Source organism: Anolis sagrei, chromosome 1 (assembly GCF_037176765.1).
Source record: "Anolis sagrei isolate rAnoSag1 chromosome 1, rAnoSag1.mat, whole genome shotgun sequence".
Taxonomy (NCBI): Eukaryota; Metazoa; Chordata; class Lepidosauria; order Squamata; family Dactyloidae; genus Anolis; species Anolis sagrei.
The window spans coordinates 287,832,197-287,855,684 of record NC_090021.1 but is presented as its reverse complement, the minus strand read 5'-3'; the positions used below and the strand labels follow the sequence as shown (position 1 = coordinate 287,855,684).

The 23,488-nt window shown below is 40.5% G+C and overlaps 1 protein-coding gene across 1 annotated transcript in view; it reads left to right on the top strand.

The window, feature by feature from the left end:
* Positions 1-1,703: 1,703 nt before the first annotated feature.
* LOC132766450 (cytosolic phospholipase A2 beta) overlaps positions 1,704-23,488 on the top strand; it is a 62,164-nt gene continuing 40,379 nt past the window's right edge. The window contains exons 1-2 of the mRNA XM_060760828.2: positions 1,704-1,820; positions 22,819-22,891. Coding sequence (XP_060616811.2) covers positions 1,800-1,820; positions 22,819-22,891 — 94 coding nt within the window. The 5' untranslated portion in view covers positions 1,704-1,799. The remainder of the gene's footprint in view (positions 1,821-22,818; positions 22,892-23,488) is intronic.

Below are 23,488 nucleotides of genomic sequence, written 5' to 3'. Positions count from 1 at the left end.
TGTGGCACAAGTGAGCGTGAGTCTCTCCCTGGCCTCATTGCTATTCTCAAGCTTTTACATAATTTTTATTTTCTTTCCTATTTCTTTTCTTCATAAAAGTATCATTTTGCTGTAATTATGCAACTGCGAAAAAAAGAAATTTAAAAATCAAAAGGCATACATGCATAGATGGACAGATTAGCAAAGCAGTGCAGAAGAGTGATTGTGGACTGTGCATTGCCAAAGCAGCATTGTAGCATGACTGCAGAGAAGTGTGATACTGATTGTTTCAAAATAGTACAGCACACATTCTTCATTTATATGCTAAAGTGAACATTCTGGGGCTGAAAGATCACACAATTTGATACAGGCTATTTGAAAATTAATACATTGATGTGTCACTCTTCCTAAGTAAAGCAGACTAGGAAGGAGACAAGAGCCATTACTATTTGAAGATCACTGTTCTTTCACTGAAATGTTCATTATTTTTAGGACAGGAAAACACTCAATTGGAGGTTTGGTTTCATGGTACTTCCTAGATCAGCCTCCCCAACCTGGTGCCTTGTTCACATGTTGGACCACACATTTCATAATCAAGCCTGAATACCTTTGACTAGTTTAAGAATTCTACCTTGCCACATACTTTATTGATTTTGAACTGAATCCAAAGAACAAAATATGAATATATATATATAGCAACTAAAGAAAAGTTAAAAGAAGTGTGGGGTTTAAGAAGACTGGCATTTCGAGTGGAAAGAGGCCTATCAAAAAGGGGGGGGGGAGGAAGAAGAAGAAGGAGAACCCTAAAAGTAAGATTTAGAATTTGACAAAATTAGAATTTGACAAAATTAGAATTTGGATTTATGTTTTTGTTTCAAGTTCAGCACTATATGTTCATGTGAAGCAGATGAACAGGATGTCTCAAACCCCCACCTGTGGATAGACTCTACAAGCTAATTGGCATTGCCCCCCTCCCCGATGTGCGATGGGAAGTTGCTGCTAACTGTGAGAGAAATAAGGTTGAACACTGTGAAGGCCATCCACTGCATGGCTATCAGCCTCCTCCTAGTAGATTCAAATCAAGGAAAAGCTTCATGAGAATCACCACTCCTTTTAATGTTCCCCCAGCAACAACAAGAGCATCCCTCTTGGCAGCTAAACCAGGAAATTCCAATTGGATGATCCCCACGAGGGTCTGCCTCCCGGGGCAAACCAAGAATGGGCAACTTGGAAGTCCCTGAACTGACTCAGAAGTGGGCAAATCAAAGGACAACTGGAAAAAATCCTGAAAAATGGCACTACCTTAAAGAATCTTCCACTTTGTGTGACTGTGGAGCAGAACAAACAACTCTGCACCTGTATGCTTGTCCACAATGTACAGAGGAAAAATTGTTTAAAGCTACAGACAATGTGGTTGCTGTTGCCCAGTTTTGGGCAAAAATTATTTAGCTGCTTGTGCTCCTTCTATTTTTGTCAGTTTTATACTTATGTATGCAATGCTTTTGACACCAAATAAATAACTGGAACATTATATTTCTTCATACTTTATGAAAATTTAAAATTCACCTACTTTTATGATAACAAATCTGTAGAGTACTGTACAACTCATACAGTATTTTTCAGACTATTACATGCAAACTTCATTCCCATCCCTTCTCTCCTCTTCATCCAGAAGTCATAGTAGGTGGAGCTCAAATCCTGCTTATATGATTGGGCTGTTCTAATGAATGAAGAAGTAACAACCAGTTTGAATGCAACCTGTTTGACTGTTGCCCTGTTACTCAAGTATTACCTGTGACTGTGACAATTGCTTGTCAAGAATGGGGTGCACAGCAGATAAGGTAAGGACAATGGTTTTCTGTTTTTTAAAGAAAATAAAAAATTGCGAGGATATTGTGTATATTTATGTACTTGTCAGTCCTCGAGCAGATCTGAATACTCTGCAATGCCAAAATAAACTGATAGGCACATACATTGTTTAGCAGCGAGTTTGCCAGTTTTGCTTCAGGGAGACTTGAATGAAGCAACCATGTTCTCATCTGTGGGAGGAAGAACTGAGGTAGGGAGATGACTTGTATTTGAATAGAGTTTGATTTGCCAGTTTATTTGGGGTTTTAAAGTTTTGTATTTATAAGACTAGTTTGTTATTCTAGAGCTTGCTTGCTTGCTTGCAAGGATGAAGGTTTCTTGGCCCCGGCAGCTGAAAGGAAATGGAGAATTTGATCCTTGTTTATCTCTGTTTTGTTCATGAAAACAACACAAAAGGAATGTAGGTTAATGGATCTTGTAATGCCCATGAGACTAACTGTTGGGAAAAAAGTCTATAGTATAAACTTTTATAGACTCAGGGCACTTCCATCCAGGCCCAAATCCTGAGAGGAACTGGGATTTTAAATCATAGTTCCTCTCAGGATTGAGACCCCACAACTGTGACAGACCCTGCATTTTCCCTGGGGGTGGGGGATGGCTACATGCTCTCCCAGGTCAACAATAGGAAACCCTCCCTCCTCTCTCCAAAGCTGCCAATGCGTCAGAAGCTATCTTTGAGGCATTCCATTATACAGCCAAGCACCTGCAGTAAGTTTTGGTGGAAAACATGGTGACATCCTGCTCCTTCTGGCTCTTAGAATAGGGTGGAAATGGAGATTGACCTCCAGGATCATAGAACACAGTCCTGGGAGTCAATCCCCACATGCTCACATCTGGAAAGATCTGAACCTTTCAGTAATGTTTGGATCTTTCCAGATGTTTTATTAATCCAGAGTAAACTGGGAAATCCCAGTTTACTCTGGATTAATCCGGGTTAACCTGAGGTGTCATTTGGATGCCTCAGGTTAATCTATGACACATCATACTTTTTTTGGCTTGTCTGAAAAGGTCTTCAGTCTGCTTTATCAGTTAAGGCTATAAAACATTGTGCTACGCATTTCTTTCTGTTAGTCTCAAAAGTGGTATAATACTGCTTTTTATACTGATATAGACAAAGGCGGCTATGTCTTTGAATAAAAGACATAGAATATTGTGATGACGATTTGATATGAGCTCTGAACTATCACAAGAAGAAAGATACAATACAACAAGAATTTGCAATGCTTTGCAATCATTTAAATCTGATGCAGTTTCACTGAAAACAGAAATTTTAGAATGCTGTGAGGGCTTTTTGGGGGGGGGGTAAGGATACTTGGTAGAACTATAATATTTCCCCTATTTCCCCCTTCAATAAGTGTTTAACAGTTTTCAGATTCATTTGATATAAAAGGAAAGATTATATTTTCAGATTTAATAATAAAGTTATATGTGGCATTTCTGACTTATGGCTTCCCGAAAGTGACCCTACTACAGAGGCTTCCTGGCAGAATTTGTTCAGAGGTGGTTTGCCTTTGACCTTTTCTGAGGCCAAGAGTAGGACTTGCTCAAGATCATCCAGTAGGTCTCCATGGCTGATTCTGATTCAAACCTTGGACTCCTACTGCCCTAGTTAGGCACTCAAACCACTACACCCACTGGCTCTTCTTTACATCTTCATTCAGTATGTCCAATGAGGAATGGTTGAGGGAGCGGGTAAAAGAGCTGGGTAGATTACATGAAAGAAGTCTAAGATGGGACATGATAGCCGTGCTTAACTATTTGAAAGAATGTCACATTGAGGAGAAGGCAAACCTGCTTTCTTGCTGTTTCAGAGAATAGAACATGGAATACTGGATTCAAAGTGGAGGAAAAGAGATTCCACCTAAACATCAGGAGCAATTCTTTTTTAAAATAATAATAATAATAGTAATAATAATAATAATAATAATTTTAAAATTGTAATGCACCCACAATACATATTACAAACATATACACATACACATATATAGACAACCCACCAACCACATACAATTACCCCTCAGCCCCCCCCCCCCCGTGCACCCCACCACCTTGGCTCCCGACACTGATCTATGCAGAGTTTATGCATAGTTTTGTATTACCCTTTGTTCTTCTAAATCAAATACCTCTTGTTTTTATTTTCAAATATGCTAAGGCCAACTTCCAATTCCTTTCAAAAACTTCATGACTTTCATATTTCAGATTGCTGGAAATCTTGGCCATCTGTGCATAATCCCATAATTTATCCTTTCACTTTTTGAGACTTAACATTTTTTTTCCTTTCCAGTCACTGGCAATACTAATGTGTGCAGCCGCAAAACTGTACAGATACATTTCTCTTTCCGGCTGCAATAATTTATAACTGAATAACCCTAATAGGCACATCCCTGTTTTTTAAAAACTTTGTTCTGGATCATTTTATTTGTTTCTTTTATGATTATTTCCCAATAGGCCTGCACCACTTCACAAGACCACCACACATGAAAAACGCCCCTTTCTTTGTTATACACCTCCAGCAGTGTCCTAATTGTGCTTTATCTATTTTGGCTAGATGGGCTGGGGTTATATAACATCTGTAAAACATTTTATATAAATTATCTCCAATTGAAGTCACCACTGTAAATTTGAAGCCTTTGTTCCACAGATTTTCCCAATTATCAATTCTTGATGGTTATTGCTGTTCAACAGTGGGCTATGCTGCCTCCTTGAGCCTGTGGAATCTCCTTCTCTGAAGGCTTATATGCAGAGGTTGCATGGAAAACCCTGCTTTGTCTCGAAGTAATTTGCCAGCTGGAAAGACCAGGGTCTTTTAGAAGACCCATGTCTTTTCTGGTGTGGGGAATGTGTAGATGGGACCAGGAATCGTGCTGGTGCCCATTTACACAGCTTCTGGAGCCCAACACACCCAAGACAGCACTAACCTCCTTCCCAACCCCCCTAAAAGCCTTTAAAAATAATATAACTTACCCAGCCACTATTAAACTGCTGCCGGAGCTCTCCTGGTGCATAGGAACAATGTGCCAGAAGAAAGGGAGGCCAGGAGCAATGCCCCCCCCCCTTCTCCAGGTGTGTCATTCCTATGTGCCCAGAGAGCTCCAGCAGCAATTTAATTGTGGCCTGGTAAGTTATTTTATTTTTTAAAGGCTTTTGTAAGGGGTTTGGGGAGGGAATGGGGGCTGTCTCCCTGTCCTCCTGGAAGGACAGGAAGGACAGGGTATCTAGACCCCCCTCCCCCAGAAAAAGCACATGCTTTCTGGGGTGTGTGTGGGCTTTAACGCGATTGCTCGCTCGCAGGTTAAAGGGCTGTCTGGAACCACCCTGAATGAGCAAGATTTAGACCAATTAAACAACAGGCATGAGCAGCATTCTGAGTGTAGTAAGCTAGTTTATAAAATGCAGGGCACGCTACCAGGCCCAGTTGGCACCACTCCCTGGATGACCTGAGGTGACTGTCTCTGCTTAGATTACAACACCAATTGGATCACAATACAATTTTCATTACTGAATGTGCTCATGTATAAATTGACATCTTGTTTAAGTCGAAGGCAGGTTTTGGATCAAAATTATGGATTCCGATATGACCCATGGATATGTTGGGGTTCATTCTATGCAGAGAGGAAATCACCAATCCCATCGCAGAGGCCAGCCGCCTCTGTCTGCCAATGCCATTTCTCCGCTCAGACATTCAACAAGGCCATACAGAGAGATTAGAGGTAGTTAGTTGTTCTTTTAGGTTCCCCTGGGAGGACTGAGTTCTTGCCTTTCATCATTTTACAGAGGAAAAATTGTTCATTTTTGGTAAGCATAAAGGCACAGTAATCGCATTAACCTGTGGATAAGTTGATCCAGTGATTTTGGGTCGATTTTTTTGACTAAAATTTATGTATAGGGTACTTTATATCCCCTTCATTTGATTCCCCTCAAAAGTGTGAATGCAAAAAGAGTGTTCCATTCCAGACCACATAATTATCATATGAGACAAAATAATAATAATAATAATAATAATAATAATAATAATAATAATAATAATATATTTATATTCTGCCCTATCGCCCCGAGGGGACTCTGCTCTCAAAAAGGTGTTTGGACTGGGGAAAAAAAATGAAACAAGGAGGAAGAAGAAAAATGTAACTGCAAACATTGAAGAGAAAGGAGAAGGAGGAGAGAGAGAAAAAGTTTAGTATATGAGTGAACAAGAAGAGAGAGACAAATGCATAGTAGTGGCTCAGGCCGGGTTATTTGAAGAGTTGTATTATTTCTGTTTGACCCTGGCCAAATTTCAATATCTGCAAGGGGAAGCATTTCTCTCTAACCCACCTCCTACAGAGGCACAGATGGGAAAGTGGGAGAAGGCCTTCTTTGTGGCTTTGGAATGACCTTCCAGGTGAAGTCAGAGCTTTTATGTGGTATACTATTTTTAATCTGTTTTAAAATAAGACTTTAATTGGTTTCAGTTCTGTTATTTAATACCATGTTAATCTCAATAGTTTATGATTTCAACTACTGTACTGTATATGGGTGTTATTGTATTCTCCGTTCTTTTGTAAGATGCCTTCTCTCAGTCTAAAATCATAGATGGGTGTTGGATGGAGAGGGACTAGGAAAGAAGAATGACTATGAGGAGTTGTGTGGGAGGAAGTGAGAAAGAGGATGAGAGAGACGCAGAGAGAAAGAAGATGCTTCACAGAAGTTGCTGAGGAATGAAGAAGAGAAAGAGAATGAGGAACTGAGAAAAGTGAAGCTGGGAATGAAAAGATAAAGAAAACAAGTGCCACCACCTTTGTTTGTTTGCTTTGATTTTTTGTTGTTGCTAACAATGGGTGGTTGAGATCAAGAAAGAGAAATACAGTGCAACTGCAACCTGAAAGGTGGGAAGGGAACTGAAAAAGTAACAATAATATGGGCCAAATAACAAGGCAATCTGTATTCTCATATTCAGTGACTTCTGGGGCAGAAAGTTTTGAGGCACCTCGAGATTTTCATGTGTGGGTACCTCATTCTGCTGAGTCCTGTTGAGAACCACCATTTCAGAAGTTTTGAGAGAGAAAAAGAAGAGGAGAAGGTAGACAGTTGAGGATCTCGGAAGAATCTATAATAGCCTCTTGGAGAACCTATAGTCATCTCTTTAAGGCAGTCTGTAGCAAAAGGGAATAGTAGCATACAGTCTCTTCTTTTCACAACAACTCTCTCATCCTCAGAAACCTCTCCTTTCCCTCTGGGCCCCATATGTTCTGCATTTTTAATTTTAATGATCAGTGCACAATAGTACCAAAAAGAACAGCAAATTACTGTTCCTTTCACTCCAGAACCTAGCTTTTAATTAAGAACTGATCAAAAAGATTTATATCTCAAGTTATGGCAACCTGGCCTTGAGACAACTATAATTATGAATGCGCCATTCTATCTGTACATTTTCTATAATCTTTGAAGCTCTATATGTGCATGGCACCACAAATGTATGAACCAGAAGGATACAAACTGAAGGGGAGATCAGTGAATATGCTGAATATAAGGCTTGCGGCAAGGATATGGTCCCAGATGGGTAAATGCTCACATGAATGTACACCATCAAAATATTTCCATGTATGAAGAGGTAATCACTAGTATTTTAGTATTATATTTATCTTTATTTAGTGTTTGGGTGTGCACGTCAGATTTCAGCCTCCCATTCCATCTGATCAACACACATTGATGTCAGATCTGAGTGCTATATAAATGTTTAATTAAGGAGTGGGGATGTAATTGAGAGTGAATAGAGGAGGACAAGGTACATACTGACTTGTGGCCATTGCACAGAAAGTAAGTGAAACATGGAATCCCATTCAGAGACATTTCTGTCTGACCTCTGCACCTTTCAGTGAAGAGGAAGTTTACTGTGGAGGAATCAATGAATTTCTTGATGAAGAGAAAACTAAAATGGCAATTGAGAAGGAGGGAAAGAGTGATACCAAAATGTTGGAGTATCATTTGCCTGCTTGCAATTATCTTATGCATGTGCTGGTTACATACACGTAAAAATCAGAAGGCTAGTTGTATACAGAGACCATCCTTACTGAAAGAGCCTGTCAAGGTACTTTCTTGCCAACGGTTCCCTGGAACTAAAAGAGACAGGGAAAATTCTCAGCTGTCCTGGTGGATTTCCCAGCTGCTAGATCTGACAATTCTATTAAATATTCTGGTTGATCTGTGGAATATTGTGTCAATTCAAGTGAAACATCCTTTACTTGGGTACTGAGAATGGTCTCCTTGCGTTTCTGAGACATGCAGGGCACTGAACCACTTGGGTAGGTGACTACAGCAATGGTGAAGAAATCCTTGGAACTAATCCAACTTAATACATGTTATAGCTAATTTACAACCTACTCCACAGACCTGAGGACAGCAAGGAGACTTTTTTTGTTGCTTCTGTTACATCAGTACAGTTTTTTTTCCAGTACCTTTGTTTCATTTAATAAAAAAGATATTACATCCTGGATCTCAGACTGCTGAGGTAAAACTTATACTTGGGTGAGCTTGCCAGATATTTTGTGAGTAACAGTGCTCAGATTTGTTCTCGCTTTGCAAAGCCTGAGGAGCTAAATGAGACATAAACTTGTCCAGTTTTGGTAGATGGTTTTCAGTTTGCTCAGCATGTGGTCAAGTTGAATGAAGAAGTGAGGCCAATACCGTATATTCATAGACTGGTTGATTAAAGTTGGTTAGTAGGCTGATTATATCCATCTCTAACTCTCTTTTACAATTGATGCCAAGAATACTGTGGAAGGACCCACTCATTGTTTGGATGCAACAAAGACTTGGATGTAAGTGAATAAATTAAGTCTCAATCCAGTTCTAACATTCAACGGGAATGTTAACTGAGATTGTGATTACAACATGGAGGTTGGCATTGCAAACTCACCCCTTTATCAGAAATGCAATCCAAAACCAACTGCAACAGCTCCCATGAGCTGCAGTGTTGGGTCCAAAAGCATTGGATCCAAGCAACCAACTGTCATGGCCAGCTCTGATAGTGAAGACGAGGAGTGGCTGAAAGGAAATGGAACTTAGTAGCCCCCAGCAATCTCCCCGGTTTCGCTCAGCCATATCCCCACCTTAGGAATGCAGAAGAAAGCTTGCAGAGTTTTGCTGGTTTGTTTGTCTGCTAAACTCACAAACCTGCGAAACCTACGAACCTCTGCAAGCTTTCTTCTGCTTGGATCCAATGCTTTTGGACCAAGCAGCTCATAGGAGCTGTTGCAGCTAGGAATGCATTTGCCCAGTTTTACTTAGTGTGCCCATTGTACCTTTCCTAAGCAGGACATATCTTTCTACAGTGTTTCCAACATTAATTCCTTCCTGATTTGATGGTGTAATGTGATACCTTGAAAAGTGTTGGAAGCTATAGCTAGTGGTAAAAGTAGTAGCTGGACTATGTACATTGCTGGTACTATCTTACCAGAACTTCATTAGCTTTCAGTTTGCATCTGAACTCAATTCAGGGTGCTAATCTTGACATAAAAAAATAAACAAGTTGTGACCAGGATACTTGAAAGGCCACCTGTTCCCATGTGAATGCCCAAGAAATCTAAGGTCCTCAGTTAAATATCCTACCAATCTGTAAGGGTCATTTTGTGGTACAAATGACAGGGTTTCTCAGTCATAGTGCCCTGACTGTAGGAGTTCCTTCATCCTTTGATACTTTCTGGTAGGCAGGAAAAACTGTGCTATTTCATTGGACTGCTCTGGCTGTGTCGACTTCTTTGGCTGTATTAGTTGGGTGTTTTCATTGCTTGTGGTTTGAGAACTACTTTTAAAGAAGGATTTTAGTTTTTAATTTGTATTAATCATTTAATCTTTAACATATTTTTACCTATAGTATATCACCTTGGGGGCATTCATAAATTGAGAGGCTTTAAGTAAATAATCACAGTAAATTTGCAACTGAGACTCCCTTAGGGATTGAAGACGGGGCAGAAACTGTAAAGTTAGTCACAACAGGAGCAACAACAGCTTCTGACATCAATGAATCTGGGTATTTTCCCTTTAATACTTGATTACTCTTTATTTAAGCATTGGGATGACTCTCACCAGCAACTATGGAATTGTCATTTAAAATTATGTTAATACAGAGTTACTAAGTAAAGATGTATTGAAGTCATAGGGTGTGTACAAATGTATTTTGAAACTTTTTCAAGATCATAGAATCATTGAATCATTGAGTTGGAAGAGACCTCGTGTGCCACAGTTTGGGACACTAAATAATTTGTGCTGGCAACATGACTTTGGAGGTGTCTACGGATCATGCCTGCAATTCCGCTTAGAAATGGAGATGAGAACCAACCCTCAGAGTTGGACACGACTGGACTTAATGTCAGGGGAAAACCTTTACCTTTACCTGTTATTATTATTACCCTGGTTTATCTCTCCTGAAGGAGACTCAAAGTGGCTTAACGTTAAAGCATTAGCATTAAAGTTAAAAACAATCAAAACGCATTCAAAGTTAAAAACCACCGCTGTGGTTAATTCATTATCTGGTCACAAACTGCTCAATATAGGAGGGCTGGTCTTTTATATCCTCATTTGCAGTGAGTTGCAGTGGATCAACAAAAATAACAAAAATAACAATTCTACCATCACCTCCATGTAACAATAACAATCATAAACTAAGAGGAGGAAATTGTGATAAAGTACATTTTGAGTACAACATTTTGCAATTATGATTTTCAATTACTCACAATAAAATAAATGTTTCTGGAACAGTTCACTGTGGGTCCAAAGGAATGCATTTGTAAGGCTGTGGACGGAGATTCCTTTCAGGTTTGTGTGCCTGTAACATGACCTGTAGGAATTCAAAGAAGTCTTTCACCTCTGGCAATTGGAACTCTGTTGACTTGCCATCTGCTCTACCAGTTCCAGTGGGCACCAGCCACCTGTGATCATAATGAAATATGTGAAAAGCAAGCTGAAAAGTGGGGGGAAAGTGAACTAGGGGATGCAGTGTTAACTGTGATAGCATAGGTTGAGAGCTGTCTTGCTTGAATGTTGTAGTATCATTCATATTAATATTAAAAGCTCTTATTTATATGTCAAGAAAAAAACTCAGGACAGTGGCTCTCTAGGCAACTATGCTTCCTACTTATAGATGCTGCCACGCACATCAGAAGCCTGGTTAATTGAAAACATTGTATTTCATTGTACACTTTAAATATACAATGGCACCTCCAGCAGTATGGAATGTTGTCTCCCCAACTCTATAAAAACTAGTCAGCACCTTATATTCTTATTGTATCTTATGTTGTCATCATCATCATTGTACCTTCAAGTCATTTAAATTGATCCTAAGGCAAATCTGAAGATTCCTTAACCAAATTTGCTCAGGTGTTCACCCTTGCATTCCTATGAAGCTGAGAGAGTGTAACATGCCCAAGGGAACCCAGCAGGCTTCTATGGCTTAATGAGGTTTTCCACCTAGTCTCTTGGGTTGGATCTATACTGCCCTGTATCCCAGGATCTGATCCCAGATTATCTGGCAGTGTAGACTCATATAATCCAGTTCAAAGAAGATAATCTGGGATCGGATCCAGGGATATAGGGCAGTGTAGATCCAGCCATGGAGTCCTGATTCACACTGAAACAGCTACACCATATTGGCTCTTTAAGCCCTTTTAACTTCCATAAAAGTTGAAAAGCTACATGGAAAAGCCTGAAGCCGGTTAGGACATTTCTAGCTACTGAACTATGTGTACCCTTGAGATCTCTTTGCATATTGTAGTTCTGGTTGCATAATCAGTGCTCCATCCAGCTCGCCCACACATACCAGTTAATCTGTCTTTACTTTACGTAAACATTATAATTGGTAGAAGTTGCTCAAACTCACTTGGTGCCGCTAATTGATTGTGAAACCGGTGTTTGTTAAGAAGTACTCGTATTCCTGTTTGTTTGGGTTTCTTTTAATGAAAAGGTAGCTTACTTTGAAGAAAAAGGAAACCCAAGCAAATGCTTAGAAAACTATTCAATAAACTTAATGCAGTTTGACATCACTTTAACTGCAGGGCTCAGTATTATGAAACCATGGTATTTGTGGTTTTATAGCTTTATCAATTCCTGCTAAAGAGTGTTGGCACCCCATTAAACTGTACCTCTATGGCAAGACATATACTGCTCTATATCCCAGATTTTCTGGCTGTGTAGACTCATCAAGTTCAAAGCAGATAATCTGGGATTAGATCCTAGGATATAGGGCAGTGTAGATTCAGGGTCCTTCTACACAAGCGCATGATCTTTGATATTTTGAATTCTTGCTTGTACAATTTGCTAGTGGACTGTACATGGAAATTACCTAAAGCTATAAGAAAGGATTATTAATGTGTTTCTTTAGATTTGAGATAGTATCTGGTTTCTTTTTTGGGTAATCCATACCAAAAGATGAAAAATAGGTAAACAGTGTAAATTCAACGAAACTTCAGAAACAATTTTTCATGATAAACAGAATTCCATCGCATATAGATATGGAGCCCAAGTTTCTTACAGTTAATTTGGAATTCCACATATAACTAGCACTTGTGCTTTATATACTGTTTGGAATATTTTTGGATTATGATTCCCAGTGGCTGTACTGGTTGGAGAATTGTGTAAATGTGCCCCTGTGTAAATGTGCCCCTTGCTGCAAAATGAATTAGTCTCTGTTTGCCTAAATCTGAGAAGGGAATATAAAAGTTTAACACCAAATATGTGATTTTGAGGTGCCGAAAGACGGACAAGATGCACCTCAATATTTGTTTTATCAATATAAGAATACCTATTTTAAAGCAGTAATGTTATGAAACAAAACTTGCCATTGTTTTCTTGAAAGAAAGCAGTCTGGGCACGGTTCCACATAGGGTTCTGGGTTCTTGCCCACCCTCCACCCAGAAAGCACGGGTTTTTCTGGGGGGGGGGAAGTGTCCATATGCCCTACTGGACTTTCCAGCAGGATACCCAGACACAGAAGAAAACCCCTTTAAAAAGCCTTTAAAAAAAGAAAATAACTCACCTGGATGCCATTCCCCCTTCTCTGGAGCTCTCCTGGCACATACAATGATGTGCCAGGAGAAGGGGGGGGGGGGGCAGTCGAAGCTCTTTTATTCCTCCTGCCTTCTCCTGGCATGTCATTGGTATGTGTCAGGAGAGCTTTGGAGAAGGGGGAATGGCAGCTGGGTGAGTTTTTTTCCTTTTAAAAAGACTTTTAAAAGTGTTTCTTTTGGGAGAGGTGGGGGCTATCTTGGATTTCTTGGGTTCTAGGGCCACAAGAAACCTGAGATAGATATGTAGATTGGCACCGAAAGTGGCACAGCATGATCCCTGGTCCCATCTGCACAGCCCCTGGGACTTTCCAGTAGACAAATTACCTTGGCACAACACAGAGTTTTTCTTGCTTTGTGCCAAAAGCATTTGTTTTCCCTTGAAGCGTTGTCTGGATGCCACAGGGGAAAATGCAGGAGGATGCACCCTGACATTCCTTGTTCAGATTGCCTGAAACCGTTTTGAATGGGAGGATGTAGTGTTGGATTAAAACTTATCAGGAACATCATGTTCACTTATTACAAATTTTAATGAATTAATTCACCTCTAATCCCATCCCTATTTCAGTGTTTCAGTTGATTAAAGGACTGGAAAGGATGGTAAGAAGGACTTGTGCATCAATTTTCCAAATGTATTGTTGAGCAGTTGCAGTACAGGAGGCATGCTGCCAGATAATATGTAACAGTATTTGCCTAACACTACACAGAGTTTGGACATTTATTTTTTAAAAACAAGCAGTTCCAGTTTCTTGTTATAGTGTTTTAAATGTGGCTTCTTGTTTTTCGTTGCACTCTAATAATGGTTACGCATATGGTTGCTTTTTTTTTTTGCAATATATTTTATTTTATTAAAGATACAAGGAGGGAGGTAAGGGGGTGTGGGGATATGGGAATAAAAGGGGAGGAGGTGTCTTCTTCTACAAGTAAAGTGGGAGAACAATAATATGATAGGAAAGTAGGAAAGTAAGATAGAAAAATAAAACCAACGGAAAAAAGATTCAAGACTTATAAAAAATAATCTTGGTGACTTCCATCTAGTCCTTTGTGGCTTGTGTTTATCTGTGCGAGAATGTTTATGTTGAGGGTAAAAAAGTAAAAATAAGTGAATTAGATATACAACAAGATAGACTGGCCTTATTGTTTTTCCATAAAAAAAGAAGTAATGTCTTTTAATATTTTATTTATTGTTCCTTTTTCATATTCCTCAAACTTGGACCAGTCAGTGTATCTAATCGGGTTTCCTAAATTTTTCTTTAATAAAAAGTTAGTTTATCCATGCCTCTGATTTCTCTTACTTTTTGTATCTATTTGTCTATATCTGGTATTTCCTTTTGTTTCCAATGTTTAGCATAGCTAATCCTGGCAGCTGTAGTCAGATATGTATCTGTCTACAGAACATAAGGTTGCTTTTTATTTTCACAAGTTCTCATTGTTTTTGCTTTGTTAAGAGAATGGCAAAATACTAAAAAACAATTTTAAGACAGGGTATTTGATGGGTTGTTGTGTGCTTTCTGGGCTGTATGGCCATGTTCCAGAAGCATTCTCTCCTGATGTTTCGCCTGCATCTACAGCAGGCATCCTCAGAGATTGTGAGGTCTGTTGGAAACTGTTCCAACAGATCTCACAACCTCTGAGGATGCCTGCCATATATTTATTTATTTATTTACTTTACTTGTATACCGCAGTTTCTCAGCCCAACAGGCGACTCAACGCGGTTTACAACAAGGATAAGAATCAATCAACGATATACAATTTAAAACCATAAAAGCATAATATACAATATTGACACAAGAATAGACAACACAATGCATCTCATAACTAGAGTCGTGATCCAATATATGCAGTCGAAACATCAGGAAAGAATGCTTCTGGAACATGATCATACTGCCCGAAAAACACACAATAACCCAGTGATTCTGGCCATGAAAGCCTTCAAGAATACAGTGTATTTAATAATATCAACAGCAACAAACATCAGAAAGGTACGAGTACAATAGAAATCCATACTTTTATTTCCATAATGAAAAGTGCACCTGTGTCACAGAGCTCTGTGTCTGTTTTTTTTTTTTAGAATGAGGTATTGCTGGTTGTACAAGTGCAGTTATACATGTAAATTAAACCATTTGACAGGCCTGCAATTTAGGTTTTCAAGTTAATGAAATCTCATCCCGAAAGGCAAGCCAGATTATAATCAGTCATTAACTTCCTACATAAATTGTTCTTCACATAAAGATTTTTTGTGATACAAAGATGGCAATGGCAAGCTGCAAGTTTCGCAAAGTGTAGAGTTGCTCAAATTGAGTGAAGCCAACAAACCTGATGGAGTCTTCGGAATTATTGTGTCTGCCCCTTTCATCTTTTGTAGTCTTCTGTTTTCATTAAACTACATGGTAATATTGCTACCAATTTGAAGAATGACGTAGAAGAGAAAGTGATGTTATTGTAAAATATCTTACAATGACCTTTCAAATTAACTTATAACTAATATTGCAGACCCGAGTCTTTGCTAGAGCACAGGATTAAAAAGCCAACAGTAGCATATGGGTTGCTGAAATTTGCAGCTTCTACCTTTCACCAGATATTTATTTATTGAGTCATCAGCAACCAGTCAATTATATTACATTTCTAACAGAACAAAGCAAACATACAGACAAAATACAAAAATACAAAATACAGAATACAAAATTTGTGAGTTGGTAGTTGATTAAATGTCCTTTGACCAGTATCTGGCCACTTGGAATGCTTCTGGTGTTGCTGCAAGAAGGTCCTCCAATGTGCATGTGGCAGGGCTCAGGTTGCATTGCAGCAGGTGGTCTGTGGTTTGCTCTTCTCCACACTCGCATGTCGTGGATTCCACTTTGTAGCCCCATTTCTTGAGGTTGGTTCTGCATCTCGTGGTGCCAGAGCGCAGTCTGTTCAGCGCCTTCCAAGTCACCCAGTCCTCTGTGTGCCCAGGGGGGAGTCTCACATTTGGTATCAGCCATTGGTTGAGGTTCTGGGTTTGAGCCAGGCATGTAGCCCCCCCCCCCCAAATTCTCATGGTGGTTCGCGAAAAGGCCTTACTGGTGCATTATTTAAACTGTTATGTTTATTCATATCATGATCTGATCACCATACTCAATATATTCCATATGCATGGGGGTATTGGGGTAATGATACAAAAGGTTTGCTAGGCTAGACCCTCTTTCACTCAGACTCAGCCCCCCCCAAAACTCACCCCCCCAACCCCCCGAAAAAATTCAGCCCCCCCCCCGAAATGAAATCCTGGCTACGGGCCTGGTTTGAGCCTGCCACTTTTGGACTCTCGCTTGCTGAGGTGTTCCAGCGAGTGTCTCTGTAGATCTTAGAAAACTATTTCTACATTTAAATCGTTGACATGCTGGCTGATACCCAAACAGGGGATGAACTGGAGATGTCTCTGCCTTGGTCCTTTCACTATTGGCTGCTACTTCCCAGTGGATGTCAGGTGGTGCAATACCGGCTAAGCAGTGTAATTTCTCCAGTGGTGTAGGACGCAGATACCCCGTGATAATGCGGCATGTCTCATTAAAAGCCACATCCACTGTTTTAGTGTGGTGAGATGTGTTCCACACTGGGCATGCATACTCAGCAACAGAGTAGCACAGCGCAAGGGCAGATGTCTTCACTGTATCTGGTTGTGATCCCCAGGTTGTGCCAGTCAGCTTTCATATGATATTGTTTCTAGTACCCACTTTTTGCTTGATGTTCAGGCAGTGCTTCTTGTAGGACAGAGCACGGTCCAGAGTGACTCCCAGGTATTTGGGTGCGCTGCAATGCTCAAGTGGGGTTCCTTCCCAGGTGATCTTCAGAGCTCGGGATGCTTCTCTGTTCTTGAGATGAAAGGCACATGTCTGTGTTTCAGCTGGTTTTCCCTGTAATAGGCAGTTAGAGCACCTAGAGCTTTGGAAAGCTTCTGTTCTACCATCCCAAAGCTCCCTGCTTGAGCAGTAATGGCACGGTCATCAGCATAGATGAAACTCTCTGTCCCTTCTGGCAGTGGCTGGTCATTTGTGTGGATGTTGAACATGGATGGAGCAAGCACACTCCCCTGAGGCAGGCTGTTCTTCTGTTTCCGCCATCTGCTTCTCTGGCCCTGGAACTCAACAAAAAAGCTCCTGTTTTGTAGCAGGTTTCCTATGAGGCGGGTGAGGTGGTAGTCCTTTGTGATATTATACATTTTTCTCAGGAGGCGGCGGTGGTTCACAGTATCATAGGCTAGTTTAGACAGTCAGATCCCCTATGAATATACTTCATTTTCAAGAAGGATGCGAGTATGGTTACAAAATCAGGGAAAGGGACTAGGGCCCCTTCTACACTGCCATATTATCCTGAAAGCAGACAATCCACATTATCTACTTTGAACTGGATTATATAAGTCTCCATTGTCAGATAATCCAGTTGAAAGCATATAATCTGGATTTTATATGGCAGTGCAGAAGGAGCCTAGGATGTTTGGACTCTGTGACTTTTAAGTTTCCGCTTGTGACAACGGCTTCTCTTGGAAAGCTTTCTACATGGCAGCTATGGGAAATCTCATGGCAGCCCATAATTTTCTGTTGTGAACTTTCCTACAGGTGTAATGCAGAAAGATTTCCAGGAAAAGTTTTTAAATACATTTTGAGACACTGATATCATGTAACTGATTAGAGGAGAATGATTTAGTGAAGCCTTTTAAAGACTTATGGCACAGCTACACTGATCATTTAATGCTCCCAACTGCTGCATGGAGCTGATCCAGGGTAACGGGATAGATAGCTCCCATCCTAATCACATCTCCTTGTATGACTACATCACCTTTTACAAACCTACCTGGGCCCTGATATCTTCAGGAGAGACCCTTCTCTCAGACCCAACTCCATCTCAAGCTCGGCTGGTGGGAACGAGAGAGAAATGAGAAGTACTTTGCCTGTCACTTCAAGATGGGTTTTGGGGAGGCCTTTTAGCTTACCATCCTGGAAAGTTCAAAGGATAAGAAATTACACACTAGGCCTGCTATAGTTGCCCATAAATAAAACCAATAACTAACTATCTAACTAACTAACTGGTGCCCCTTCTGCACTGCCATATAGCATATAATCCAGATGATCAAATCAGATGATCCACGTTATCTGCATTAAACTGAATTATCTGTATCTACACTGCCATATAATCCAGTTCAAAGCAGATAATCTGGATTTTATATGGCAGTGTAGAAGAGGCCTTACTGAAATTTACAGAGTTAGATCCACAAAAATACAGGCACAAGATGTGTGTTTCTGAGCAGCCATTCCTAGCAGACTCGCAAATATAACCATTGATGCGGAATGCTAGAACATATAGTCTTACAAGGTCTGAAGTACTGCGTTGTGCTCATGCCTGCCATCAAAAACTTAGGGATATTAGCTATTGTCATAAATCAGGATTAAGGCAAGAGAAGGAAAGTGGGTGGGAGGCCAGGAGCCAGTTGCCCTCCCCAAAAGACCTACCATCAAAACTCTTTTTTCTTTTGCAGCCCATTTTAGGCTCTGAAGAGACTTTTATCACAACAGGAAATAATCGGCATTCACTTCTGATTTACTTCACCCCTCAGTGGTTCCTAGGGACCACTTGACCAGGGATCACTTTCACCAGGGACCACTTGACCAGGAAACACTTTGACCAGGGACCACTTTGACCAGGAACCACTTGACTAGAGATCACTTTGACCATGAATCACTTTGACCAGGGACCACTCCCCAACATTAGTACCAAAAGGGTTATAAATCAGTTTTTGGTCAACTTTAGATTTAGTTTGGGGTGCTGATTTAGAAAATTCCATTGGATAAATCACATCAGCTCTAGTTTCTGATACAGAACATATGCCATGATCAGTGACAGGGAAGGAGTAGCAGGTGGTGCAAAAGGAGCAGAAATAAAATAAAAATACAAAGAGGAAGGAGGCTTGTGAGCCAGATTTTCATCCTCACTGCCTACTGGTGATCCACGGCTCACAGGATAAGAACTACTGGAGTCTAAACAAATAAATGTCAGTGATCTCTGAAGGATAAACTGAGGGCCCTCCCGAACAGCCCAAAATGTGGGACTTGTCTCGCTTTTTACCTGTGGCATCCAAAAATCCTTCACATGATAGCAAGCCAGTTCATCATTTTCAGTAGAACATTAACATCAAATATATTAGGATAGGCATTTCTAGTCATTCTGTCCATAATCCTATAGGTGACTTAATTGTCTTTGCCATTTCCTTTTGCACTTAGTGTACTTAGCCATCTCTGTCTTCAGGAAATTCTTTGTATTTTGAATTTTTCCATGCACTCCTGGGTCTTAAGTAGTGATCTAGAAGTTCAAGATGGGTGTGGATCCCAGCTTTGCCAGCACCTTATCTCTGCCTGAATCAAGAATGTGTTGCGCAAACACACAATTGCCACAGGGCTCCACCTAAGAGATCTGGAAATGAAGCATCATTTCCTGATTACCATGATAATGGGATGGAGGAACTCCAATTAGGGTCAATTGGAATAGTTTAGAAACCCGGAGGCCTCTTCATCAGGTAATCCTAGAGGATACAATGCAAATTCAACTGTTTGACATAAAGCTCTTCGACCTACTTCAGTGGTGGCAAATTATGAGCGACTATGGGGCAATTTTCTGATTTGGCATTTAGGGAAACTTTGCACTTCACTGTTTCCATATGCAACTGTCACAACTGGCGGCCTTCAGTAATTTTTAATACATTTTGAGCCAACTTTTTTAAAATGTAAGGAGAGCTCTGGAGGTTAAAAAGGTAAAGGTAGTCCCCTGACATTAAGTCCAGTCATGTCTGACTCTGGGGTGTGGTGCTCATCTCCATTTCTAAGCCGAAGAGCCAGCGTTGTCCATAGACACCTCCAAGGTCATGTGGCCGGCATGACTGCATGGAGCACTGTTACCTTCCCGCCGGAGCGGTACCTATTGATCTTCTCACATTTGAATGTTTTCGAACTGCTAGGTTGGCAGAAGCTAGGGCTGACAGCGGAAGCTCACGCCGCTCCCTGGAATCGAACCTGCCACCTTTCGTTCAACAAGCTCAGCAGCTCAGTGCTTTAACCCACTGCGCCACCGGGGGCTTACATGGTTGCAAAAACTGGGTTTGGGGGGCTACATACAAACCAGAGGTCATATTTTGCACATTGTTGATATATTTCCTCTTCTGGGTAACTTGGTTGACAGAAAAACTAGTCAACACTAGGGATGTAAATATTCAACTCTTTTATCTTCAAAGTTGAGGGCAAACAATTTCTCTATATTTTCTTCAAGCTGGGGAGAAAATGAATATTTCTATGCAGTTGACAACCCATGGTGAGAATTATCTCAAAATGTTATCCTGCACAGAAATTTATGTGAGTTTTCACATTTTTATTAAAAGATTGCTATTCCTTGTGTAAGAACCCCCCTCCCCCCAAATAATTAGGCTTGCACAAATAATCACATCCCTATCCAGAAATAGTGGGGAGAGGATTCTCCCCCCCCCCACCCCCCCCCCCCCCCATGTTTTGTGTAAAAAGTGCTACTTTCTGTGACAAAATTGTGTGTGTGTCTGGGAAGGGAGATGACGTTTTGCTGATTTCTTTAAAAAACAAAGGTTTAAAATGCAGAAATATATATAATCACATAATGCAAGAACAGTCATAATCTAGTTCCTGGTGGAGAAAAAACATTCCAAATATATCATTACTGTGATCAAAACAAATTAAGAGCAAAAATGTGTATCCCTGAAATGGATGATACATGCCTTTCAGGAAAGCTTGATAGCAATTACTGATGATGACTGATTTATTTCCAAGGAGCCCTAAAGGAGTTTCCTGCAATGTTAGGGAAATGCGATATGTCAAATGTGACGAGACGGGGGAAGTAGAAGGTTGGCAAGTACTCCACAGGCCAGATTTGGTGTCTAGGCTGATATTTTATCATACAATAATATAGAATTACAGGTAGATGTTAGATAGTGAAGTAGATGTGTTCCTAGGCATTACTTTTTTTAACAGAAAATTTGGTGCCACAGGCAAAAACATTGGGCAAAGAATAGAATAGATTCCTGCATTACAAAAAAGAAGAGCAGTGCAACATGTTTCAGCAAACATCGTATGCAAAATTAACAATTTTGTCATGTGTGATGAAACAATCAGGCCAGATAAACTTTAAACAAAAGGATTTTCATGAAATTTTCGAGCGTTTTCACTGTCAGAATCACTGGAGTGTTGTGTGGTTTCCTGACTGTATGGCCGTGTTCTAGCAGCTTTTTCTCCTGACGTTTCACCTGCATCTGTGGCTGGCATCTTGAGAAGATCTAATCACTCCAGGATTTTCACACTTGCAGAACCCACATGAAAGCTTGTTCCAAAATGGAATAAACTTGAGCTTTCCAATGTGTTGCTTTTAACTGCCATTACAACCTGTGCATGGTTGGGGTCACATTCCCTCTGAAGACACAGGTTTGCAGTCTGGGGTGATCCTGGACTCATTGCTGACCCTGGAACCACAGGTGTCGGCGGTAGCCAGGAGCACCTTTGCACAATTAAAACTTGTGTACCAGCTGCTCTCATACCTTGACTCACCAGATCTGGCTATGGTAGTCCACACCTTGGTAACTTCCCATCTGGACTACTGCAACACTCTCTACATGGGACTGCATTTGAAGTTTGGAAGCTTCAACTAGTTCAGAGATCATCAGTCAGGTAACATGGAAGTGGTTATCTCCCTGTACGGCACTCCAGTTAGTAAACAGGGTGAGAACCACTTCCTTGTTACGGCAGCTCCACTGGCTGCCAGTCTGCTTCTGGGCTAAATACAAAGTGCTGGTTATTACCTAAATGGTTCGGGTCCAGACTATTTGAAAAACCGCCAGCTTACAAACTGGCATGGATGTTGTGATCTGCAGGGGAGGCCCTGCTCTTGGTCCCACCCCTGTCTCAAGCACAGCTGGTGGGAATGAGAGAGGGGGCCTTCTCAGTGATTCCTCCCCGCCTCTGAAACTCCTTCCCTAAAGAATTAAAACTGCCCCTTCCCTCCTCTCCTTTAAGAAGCTGTTAAAAACTCATTTATGCAATCAAGCTTATGGGGAGGAGAAGGATAAGCACTCTACTAAACATCCTGACTTAGATAATGAAAATCTTCCTTCAGCTTGCTGGCTTCCAGCAAATTGCATTATACTTCTAATGTTTTAATTATTTTATTATTGGATTTATTGCTTAAACAAATTTATTTGTATATCTAATTTTTTATAAGTACACCTTGATGTGGTTTATCTTATTGTTATGATTTGATCTGTTTGTTTTTTATGTCGGCATTGAATTTTTGCCTATTTTTTTGTTGTGAACTGCCCTAAATCCCCTTTGGGAGATATGGTGGGATGAAAATAATGTTTATATTCTTCTTCTTCTTTTTCTTCTTCTTCTTCTTCTTCTTCTTCTTCTTCTTCTTCTTCTTCTTCTTCTTCCTCTTCCTCTTCCTCTTCCTCTTCCTCTTCCTCTTCCTCTTCCTCTTCCTCTTCTTCTTCTTCTTCTTCTTCTTCTTCTTCTTCTTCTTCTTCAGTTGATTTTGAATTATTGTGACTGTGAATGAGAGACTGCCAACTCCCCCTGTCCTCAACAGCTTTGCTTAGGTCTTGGAGATTCATAGCCCTGGATTCCTAGATTGACTCTATCCACCCGGAGTATAGACTTCCTCTTTTCCAACTGCCTTCTACCTTATCAAGTATAATTTTCTTTCCTACCAAATCATGGCCTCTTGTGACAGTCTCAGTTCCAATGTGCATAAAAAGACTTTGTAAAAGCGAGCTTCATTGTCAGAGGTTTTGTTATTTGAGGTGGAAAACAAAACCCAATATTAACCAAGGTGTGCCTGGAAGACTGTTGTATATAGCTGTTGTATATAGTTCATTGATTTTGCTTTATTCCAGATTCAGCAGTATCCTGTTTCCCTTCTGTCTGTCAGAATCATAAGAGCCAATATAATCACCTCCAAAGATACATGTAAGTAGTATGCATCTTTCATTGTACCACTAGGCTCAAAATATACATGAGAAGAAGCTGTAGATGAAATGTTAGATATTGAGTATCCCTTATCTAAAATATTTGGGATCAGAGTAATAGAATCAGTTGGAAGAGACCCCAAGGTCCATCTGGTCCAACCCTATGTCATGCAGGAAAATACAATCAAAGCACTCCCAAGAAATGCCCCTCCAGCCCAATTAAAAAACCCTCCAAAAAGGTGTCCCCTACCATACTCCAGACAATTATGCTGGGGAAAGTGGAAGGCAAAAGGAAGAGGGGCCGACCAAGGGCAAGATGGATGGATGGCATCCTTGAAGTGACTGGACTGACCTTGAGGGAGCTGGGGGTGGTAACGGCCGACAGGGAGCTCTGGCGTAGGCTGGTCTATGAGGTCACGAAGAGTCGGAGACGACTGAACGAATGAACAACAACAACAACCATACTCCAAGGCAGCATATTGCACTGTTTGACAGCTCTTATCATCAGGATGTCTTTCCTTATGTTTAGTAAAATCCCCGTTCCTGCAGTTTGAATCAGCTGCTCGATGTCTCAGGGCACATCTACACTGACCACTTA